At 42.2% G+C, this 9,953-nt stretch overlaps 1 protein-coding gene across 1 annotated transcript in view; it reads right to left on the reverse strand.

The window, feature by feature from the left end:
* Positions 1-9,150, reverse strand: part of LOC103798124 (lipoxygenase homology domain-containing protein 1-like) — a gene marked incomplete at both ends in the record, with an annotated part of 45,143 nt that extends 35,993 nt beyond the window's left edge. Inside the window, 5 exons of the mRNA XM_009070367.1 lie at positions 1,132-1,267; positions 2,320-2,570; positions 4,341-4,464; positions 7,317-7,465; positions 9,052-9,150. Coding sequence (XP_009068615.1) covers positions 1,132-1,267; positions 2,320-2,570; positions 4,341-4,464; positions 7,317-7,465; positions 9,052-9,150 — 759 coding nt within the window. The remainder of the gene's footprint in view (positions 1-1,131; positions 1,268-2,319; positions 2,571-4,340; positions 4,465-7,316; positions 7,466-9,051) is intronic.
* Positions 9,151-9,953: the final 803 nt, after the last annotated feature.

Genomic DNA, 9,953 nt, shown 5'->3' on the forward strand with positions numbered 1-9,953 from the left:
TCCTAACTAAAACATTTTGTTTACACATCGACATTGTCTCAGGTGAGAAGGCAGTGATGAGTTTTGCTTGGTGCAAAACCAGCCAGAAAACGAGGCTGGTGCTGGGGCATGTGTGGATGGATAAACATACCCATACGCTGTACGGCATGGCACAGAGCAGCTCCTCCCAGCAAATGTGTGCTACTGTCTCCATCTAGAGAAAAGGCTTCAAATTCAGCACTCATGTGTTTTGTGAGGTACATTTAGCAGCTGGACAAGCCTAAGAACTGTTATTTCTATAAGGTCAAGAATAAAAAAGTTTAAGCTAACAGGAAGAGTTTAGCTTTTCTACCAGTTTTTGCCTCAAGTTTGTCTTCTTATTATATTTAGGTTTTGTTTCCATCTAGAATAAGAAAAATTTGCTTCTGTATTGATAGGAAGTGTAGCCTGGCTTGTGTGCAAATGTAAGATGGTGTCTAAGGCACCCTAAGCCCAGTGAACCCTGGAAGGTCTAGTTTCTTCCCTTAAGAAAATGAGTGTAATTATTCAAAATATTGTAGAGTTTTCATTTTAAAGCTAAAAGACATAACTCAAGATAAGAAGGATGAGGGGTTGCTGGAACGAGTTCAGCGAAGGCCATGAAGATGCTCCAAGTATGTGGGGATGCTGGAGTACCTCTGTTATGAAGACAGGTTGGTAGACCTGGGAGTGTACAGCCTGGAAAAGAGAACGTTACAGGGAGAGCTTGGAGCCCCTGTCGTGCCTAAAGGGGCTCCCAGGAGAGCTGGAGAGGGACTTTGGGCAAGGAGTGACAGGACATGAGGAAATGGCTTCTCGCTGTCAGAGGACAGGGCTAGACTGGATATTGGGAAGATATTGGCTCTGAAGGTGGTGAGGAACTTGCACAGAGTTGTCCAGAGAAGCTGTGGCCACCTCATTCCTGGGTGGGGCTTGGAGCAACCTGGTCATGTGGAAAGTGTGGAGATTGGAATCAGATGACCTTCAAATATCCCTTTCAATCCAAACCATTCTACGATTCAATTACTCAATTCATTTGAGCCTCTGTTTGACCATGGGTCTACCTATGACACTCAGGTGATACTCAGGGTGATATTGCTTGTAAGAGGGAGAACAATGGACCTTTGTACCTACTTTTCAGTCTTTTCTGGCGTAAGGAGACCATTTCGTATAGTTCCCGCTCTATAAGACCATCTCCTTCATCTTCATCCAGCCATCTTCCGCATGGGAATGTTTGCTCAATACCGGTGAATGGGCAGTAAACCACCACCTGAAAAAAGAACTTGGGAAGGTGAGTTTGAATATTCTGTTACTGGCAGCCCACAGGACCTTGATACTGAAATAAGTAAAGAAAAGACAGAGTTGGAGATTTGGTCCTGCTCTCAAAAATCAGGTTTTCTGGACCAGCATGAGCTGGATTGATTGTACAATTCCTTATTTGGAGTATAGCTAGAATCCATCTGTCCTGTTATTCCCACTTTTGAGGCAGTACATCAAAATGGGTCAACCAAGAAGAGGTGAAGCACCAGGAGGAGAATGGAACAGGAACAGGCGGTGTGACTGCGAGTCAGCATTGAGTCAGTGTGCAGCACATTCCCTGCACCATGCCAGTGCACGGTACAGCTTTGCAGGAAACACAAGATACAAAAAGCCTTCAAACACATCCTAAACTGAATTAGATTTTCATGAAAACTACATCTCCTCCCAGCTTACTTTCTCCCCACCTTTCTATTACCTCCTGCTGACCTTGTACACAATCACATCACATATTGCTCCCATACTTCCCAGTAACAGCTGTGGTCAGCCACTTTTTCTTTCTTTCTTTTTTTTTTTTTCCCCTTTGAGCTCCAAAGCAGCATCTAGAAACTTCAGGGAAGTCTGAGTGTAGATGATAACTTTGAAATGCTCAGCACAATCCAAGACCACATTTCTGTCTGGCCCCTTGGGTGAACATCTGAAGGTGCTTTTGGAGCTAAGCAAACAATAATCTCTATCTTTGTGACTGCAGAGGGGCAATCAACCCAATTAGCGAGTGATTGACTTATGCATCTAATGTGCCTCTGAGGCAATCAGCTACTCCCATGCATGATGTATAACATTGACTTGTTAAACCGGGGACATTGCCATTCAAACAAAAGCAGATTTATGTATTTATTTTTTAAACCTATCTAGTTGTTGGGGTCAGGTTATGAATTGGAAACAGTCTGACAGCTGCCTACAGAGAAACAGCATGGCAGTGCTGTGTTAATGGTTGGACTCTATGACCTCAGAGGTCTTTTCCAAGCTACACAATTCAATAAATTCATGATAATTTAGTCTCACCTTCTCACAAAACCAGCCAGCACTGACACCACAATTATCATGCCCAATGGTGACTCTGCTGAGAGGGCTGAGAAGAGCAGCTATCTCTATGTTAAAGACATCTGTCCTGGAACGCTCAAATTCACCTCCTTCCAAGAAAATCGTTCCACTGTTCTTCAAGCCTTTGGAGCCATGAAGGATTACGTGGATCTTGGAGTTTGTGCCAGCTCCTCTGATATCTCCTGTCACTACAGACACATTGTACACAATACCTGAAGGAATCCAGAATTTGGTTAGGGAATAAAGAAGGGAGGAAAAGACTCTAAAGATTATGGTTTTGACTTGATTTACGTTGGACTCTACTGGTTTCCGGTGAGTCTTTTTTAGGTTTTGACCTACACACATAGTGCAATGCTTCACTTGTTTTTCTCCCACACATACCTCTGAGAAACACACATCTGCCTTCAGACTGTCCAAGAGAAACAGGTTTATGGTGAAAAACTCCCTGTCACATGGCCCAATGGAAAAAAATATGGGGTTTTTTGTTCACCATGTGGTGATGATTAGGTGAAGAAAGGCAAAAATAATTTGAATTGGCAACTAAGTTGCTTGATTTTGAGAGACATCAAGCACCAAACATCTCAGAGGATGCTGAGATGATGGAGAAGTGTTGCTTTAAGTAGTGGTAGCAAGATCTGCAGCATCACAAAACCCTTGGAAGGGGGTCAGCAGCCAATAATGCTGCTGAAGCCAGCAGGACCTTCACAGTCACTGTGAGAGCCCAAAGATCTCAGCAAAGCAAGGTTTGGGAGAGGTATTAGCCCAGCTGGAAGAAAGAAAAATATCTATGGAAAGAAGCCTATATGCATAAAAGTGTCTTTGAGTTGTTGGTTTTTTTTGTAGCTCTCGTTGTTGGTCTAAGAAAGCAAACACTTCTTCCTACAAGCCCTACTTCTCAGAAGGTTCGTAGATCGGCACATCTTAGACCTGTCTCATGACAGTGTTTTAGAGAGTATGTATAAAATAGACAGGGCCCAAACTAAGTTCTTTGATTAATCACACAGATATTTCAATAGGGACTTTGGATGACATAGAAACATCAGAACTCATTCTCCTCTAAACAATCCTCCCTTTGAAACTTATGTTAAAAGTTGTATTCAAGCATGTTTTATTGTGGATATATCTTCAGCAAATCTCATGAGAGCAGGAAAAACATGCACATCATGAATGGTAAAATGTAAGGGAAGCTTTCAGTGAATTAATTTAATTTCATTCAGATTTCTTTCCCACCTTCCCCTAATTTTTCCCAACAAGCATCCTGCAGACAGAAATCTGCACCCAGACCACTTTCCTTGTGCAGATGCAGGGGAGAATACAAGGACTGCAGGGTTCAGTTGCATGCAGTCCATGCAAGGAAGTGAAGAAAAGCTGTTACATGCATGGACTAAGTGTTTGCCTTTATGCTCAGAAATGAATACAGGCAGAACATTATCCAAGTAGTCTTCTGCCTTATGGTAAGTTCTTTTATTAACTATACATCCAGGTTTCTTTTAACAGAGACATAAACTTGGGTTGTCTTTGCCTTAACCATGTTGGATAATTAAAAAGACTGATTTAGGGCTCAGCGCTGCCTTTCTTGTTTTGTAAAAGGATTATTGGCTCCCCAGACAAGAACCTGAACAGTGCAATACTCACTACTGTGTGGCACTTTGGTGACTGTGGAAATAGCAAACCACTTTCTGAAAGCTAGTGAGCAACTTGCTGAAGTACAAGCTGGATCAGGGCCCATCAGCCCTTTATCCAGATGCATCAGGTGATAAACCAGTATGTAGGTCCTGTGCAGCTTCACCAGTGAGATACAGAGATGGGAAATGTGACAGTAGTTCAAGGACTCTCTCACAAAACAACCTGTCACCAGTAGATGATTCACTGCAGGTCTCCCTAAGCATGAGGCATTCAGTCTTCTAAAGAAAGCATGGCTAGTAGCATTAACTTCATGTTTCCAACCACAGATTCAGCTTTCACAGATTCACAGACTTTACCTGTGGCTTCAGTGCCCCCAACAAGAATATCCCTCTGGATTTTTCCATCATCTTCATCTAAAGCAAACCAGCGTCCAACTGGGAATTGGTACACACATTTATTGCCAATGTCCTCAATGATCACCTAAGAGAAAAGAAACAGAACTCTGAAAAATAACATGAGAGAAGCAAAGGCATTACATGAGCGGGTGGCAGAAGAGCAGAAGCTGAATGTACACACTCTCACCTGATATTTAACATATTCAATACTCATGCAGATCCCTCTCTGCTACCTAATTAGTACTGATAGAATTTGAAACAATCAGTGAGTAAAAACCCAGCCTGTTTCTTTTCTTTTTTTTTTAATCCAGTGAATTCACTCTGCATCTCTTGCAGTGTATGAGACCTGATGTGTCTGTTAGCAAGACCAGCTGAATGGCCTGTTTTCCTCTCTCCAGAGCCTGTTTTTGCTGGCTACTCTTCTGCATCAGCTGAACGACAGCTCTTTGTTCTGTTTTGGGAACAGGATGTGTTCTTTCTCTCTCTTTTAGAATCTTGTTATAAAATAATATCAAGAAATTTCAGGACAAATCAAGACCATCAGATCAGCATGTGTGATCTAGTAAAACCACTTTATCCCAATCAGTTACTCCAGGATGGAACCATTGCTAAGTCATCCATGAAACCTTGTGGTAGGTACAGTTTCTAGTTTAGAAGAATTTGGCTCTTGGACCATCAGTGAGGTGGACCTATGCAAAAATCATGAAGTTCAACAAGGACAAGTGTAAGGTCCTGCACTTGGGTCAGGGCAACCCCAAGCACAAGTACAGGCTGGATTGAGAGCAGCCCTGGGGAGAAGGATTTGGGGGTGTGGGTGGATGCAAAGCTCAACAAGCCCCAGCCATTGTGCTGGCAGCCCAGAAACACCCTGTGTCCTGGGCAGCATGGGCAGCAGGTGAGGAGGGGATTCTGTCCCTCTGCTCTGCTGAGATGAGAACCTGCCTTCAGTGTTGCCTCCAGTTCTGGAGCCCCCAACATCAGAAGGATGTAGAGCTGCTGGAGCAAGCCCAGAGGAGGCTACAGAGATGTTTCAAGGGCTGGAGCAACTCTGCTATGGAGACAGCCTGAGAGAGCTGGGAGTGTTCAGCCTGGAGAGGAGAAGGCTCCAGGTAGAACATAGAGCCCCTTCCTGTGCCTGAAGGGCTTCCAAGAGAGCTGGAGAGGGACTTTGGACAAAGGCAGGGAGTGACAGAGCAAGAGGAATAGCTTTACACTGACAGAGGGCTGGGTTAGATTAGGTATTAGGAAGAGACTCTTGCCTATGAGGGTGGTGAGGCACTGCACAGTCTGCACAAGGAAGGTGTGGTTGCCCCATCCCTGGAAGTGTTCAAAGATGAGCTGGATGGGGCCTGAGGCAACCTGGTCTAGTGGAAGGTGTTCCTGCCTGTGGCAGGTGCACTGTAACAAGATGAGCTTTAAGGTCCCTGTCAAACCAAAGAGTTCTAGGATTCTGTGATATTTTACTGAAACAAGCTGGGGAACGATCTTTCCCTTTAATACTAAATTGTAGTTTTTTGCACCTCCTGCTGAGGTCATCTTACCAAGATAATTTTCTCAGTTCCGGAAGCCTGTGATAGAGTTGCTTTAGTATTTTAAACCATCAGAGAAGATGGTTTAAACCATCAGAGAAGAGAGAGTCAGGGAAGAGTAATGAAGGATTTCAGTTATAAGAGAAGAAATAAAAATCTCTACTCCTCTGCATGGCTTATGTCTCAGAGGGGAAAAAATCACTATTATGGATAGAAAGCCCTTGACACTTTTCTCAACAAATAGGGAGAATCTGAAATCTGTCCTTTCTGATAAATTTATGAAACCATTCTTTGGGAAACAGAGCTTTCCCTCCTGTCACTCCACCATGCTGCTGCTTGTAGCATTACTGATTCTCATTGTATCTCATTGTAGACACTGACAGCAGTGTCTGCCAGTGCTGGGATTGTTGGCATGAGAGTGCAGTGGTGTGTTGGAGTGTTATAGACTAAAATAAACGAGGTTCAGGAGAAATACCAACACTCTGATTTCCCTCTACCAGCTGATCCTCTTTGAGCTCCTTTCATAGGTTTATTCATATATTTAGAGGTGGAAAACCATCTCTGGGTATAAGCCATGCTGAAAACACAAGAAAAATGAGAACAGATTTGTCTCAGAGTGATGGCGCTAGTCTTCAAGTATTGGAACAAATTACAGAAAAAAACCCTAACAGTAGACAATAACCGAGCTGCTTTAGCTCAGTTCTCTAAATCTCCAGTTGAACTTGCAAAGCAAAATTTGCTTTTTATGCAATCAGTAATGTCTCAGCATCTTCTGTGGTAGAACACAGGTCTGGTGTATTGGCTGCAACTAGTCATTGCCTCAGGCTTTGGGACTTAAGCAACCTAACCAGCATCAAATTTCATGTCATGTCACCTGTAATATGAGAATGAGGATCATTTTCTTTGCTTTTTTTCCCCCACTATTTATTACATTGAGCACAACCACTGTGCTTTTCATTTCTGTGTTTATGGACAACAAACATCCTAACTTTCTCTGCAGTGTATGACAATGTTTGAAAGGCATGTGCTAATATTTGCATTTGTAATACATCAAACTACCCTGTTTTCTAGGTGCCAGTGTTTCATCACCTCTTTTCTAAAAAAGGCTTCCTTGTATCTAATCCAGGTCAGTCCTTTTTTAGTTTAAAACCAAACTACCCAATTTGAATCTGCTGCACGTGGTTTGAGATGCACCACACTGGCATACACCAGGCTGCTGCCAGCCCTCTTTGTTCTGCAGAAAAAACAAGTGCTGGAGAGGAAACTTCTGGAAAGATGAAAACTTAATTTGTGACGTCCTCAGTAGCCTGTGTCACCAGCAATCTTGCTTACATTACACCCAGAGAGTATAAATGAGACATTTTGACACCACAATATGCTTTTGTTAAATGTCTCAGGAGTAACTAACCTTTGAGAGGAACCAGCCAGCAGAGCCACCCTTGTTATTATGCCCTATATTGATTTTTCTTAATTTTCCCAGATTTGGTGCATCAAGTGTGAACTTGTCCTCTGCTCCTTTTTCAAAGTTGTCATTGTCATTGTCCAGTTTCCTCACACCTGAGCAGGGGGGGAAGTAAAAAATGAAATGAGAATAAATAAACAAATAAATAACTCCAAGGAGGAAAGAGTTACTGGCACATGCATGCTTGTAAGTGAAAGAATAATTAGAAATGCCATCACTGACTGAATCAAATATTCCCCAGGTATCAGCTCTCTGCAACCAGGACTTAAGGTAAAGGCAAAGGACTTTACATTCTAATAAAAAGGTACCTTTGCTTAAGCACACAAAAGACCAGGATTTCCATTCTAATGTCACAGTTACTTTACACAGTTACTCAGAGCTTTCAGAAATATATATCCAGATGGCTCTTATTTATTTTTTTTTCATACCACCACATTTCCCTTTTATTTTTAATGTCTTTGAAAATCTAACTGTTTAAAAAAGGCTTTGGTCACAAGCTGCAGATTTTGACATTTCAGGACATAGTATTCTTTGCTGTATCCGACAGGAAGGGTTTACCTTCAAATTAGGACCCAGCCAGGGTTCTTGGCTTTTTCCTGATCTCACAGCAGATTGCCTTCATGGAAAGTATTAAAGCTCTGACCCAGGTTGCAGGCGAAACTGCTCCTGTGTGAGTGATGCTGTGAGTGGGATTGAACCCACCCAAGGCACTAATGCAGGGAAAGGTGTCAGTGATCAATTCATTCCACTTGCCTTAGAAAGGGATGAATTGTTCTCTAGGGATGTTATTTTTCTGTGTAGATATGACAGTGCCTGGACAATCAGCTTAGATTTAGACTCCCACTTTTGGATGTCTCCAGTGAGATCAGATGAATCCCTTTGTAAAAGTCTGGAGGATTAATCAAGGATGAGCCCTGTCTACTAGGTTTCATAATCTGTTCAAGGACACTTGGCAGATATCATATAATTATTTTTTGAATTTCACAAGATAGGTGCAATGCAGAAGAGAGTGAATGTTTGCTTTCTGGGTCTCCAGGAATTTCTGCCCACATTTCTCTATGACTCCATGAGTTTGGTTTTAGCACACTTTTTAATGTTATTTAGTTACTTTTTTTTTTTAAAAGAAATTAATGTTCCTAGACCATGCTGTAGTACAATTTAGATTTAGTGGTAGTAACACCACCAACAATAATAATAGCTAACACCATTAATTTAAAGCCAACTAATATAAACCTTAATTAGATCATTTTTTCAAACATCTGAGCAGGTTTGGCTGCAACCTTTGCTACACCACAGGATCATCATTATCCATCCAGGGATCTAGAAAATGGGATAAGCATCTCTCAATACCAGCACTTTAAACACATCTTGGTGTTGGACCCCTCAATGGACTGGCATGTACTGCATTGCTTTTGCTGGTTGTTTATGCTGCATTTTCCCAGGGTTTGAGGCTTTTAGTGGTAGGTAACTTGAGTCATGCTCACAGCCAAACCATGACTGCTGCACTGCAGATACAGCTTCCAGAAGCTGTGCATGTGACAAGCCTGAGCTAACACCATTTGTTGTGCCTTTCACTCAGTCTAATTATTTTGCATTTGCCAGATTGCCATTGTGTGTTGTTCAGATCACAGGCCTGCAGAGCAGGAGAAAATATTTTAGGAAATGATTTGCATTTGAATACCTGTGTCTCCTTTCTCACCGAAGATATTAATGAAGACATCAGCATCTGTTCCACTGCCACTGACTTCACCAGTAAAAACCCGGACCACGTATTTGTTGACTGCAAGGAGAGAGTCAGAAATCCCAATACATTAATAACTCAGTGGTTTGACACAAAACATACCATTACAAACTGACTCAGGCTGTGTTGATGCTATCTTGAAAGTATGTCTGAACTGTGGCTTTTGGTACATTGACCCTCTTATTCATAGGAGGAATAAAAAAAACTGTACGAATAATTCTTACGCTGTATTCACTGCCCAGGCCAGGAGGACAGATTACTCAGTTCTTGACCTTGACACTGAAAGTTGAAATGGACAAGAAGAAGGTGAAATTTTCATGTTGATACATGGGCATTAAATGAACTCAGACCTATATACCAGCCTTGCTTTTTCCAAACATCAGTGAGATACAGAGCCAGCCATCTGCCCAAGCTCAGACCTGACCTTTCTGCTCCCAGAGCTGTCCTTTAATTGTTTTTTCAGTATAACTTATATTAAGTCTGGCTGGTGACAAGTATTTTAAGGAAACAGTGATGTAGTGATAGGACAAGAAATAATGGATTTAAACTGAAAGAAAGAAAATATAGATTAGATATACAGAAGATATTTTTTACTGGTAGGATGGTGAGGCACTGGTACAGGTTGTCCAGGCTTGTTGATACTCCATCCCTGGAAGTGTCCAAGGCCAGGTTGGATGGGGTTTTGAGCAACCTGGTCCAGTGGAAGGTGTTCCTGCCCATGGCAGGGAGTTGGGACTGAATGATCTGTAAGTCCCTTCCAACCCAAACAATTCTCTGGTTCTATGATTCTATGAAAGGTCAGTCATACTGCACAGAGACAAAAATTTGAAGGTGATTACCCT

The sequence above is a fragment of the Acanthisitta chloris genome, unplaced genomic scaffold (genome assembly GCF_000695815.1).
Source record: "Acanthisitta chloris isolate BGI_N310 unplaced genomic scaffold, ASM69581v1 scaffold752, whole genome shotgun sequence".
Classification (NCBI taxonomy): domain Eukaryota; kingdom Metazoa; phylum Chordata; class Aves; order Passeriformes; family Acanthisittidae; genus Acanthisitta; species Acanthisitta chloris.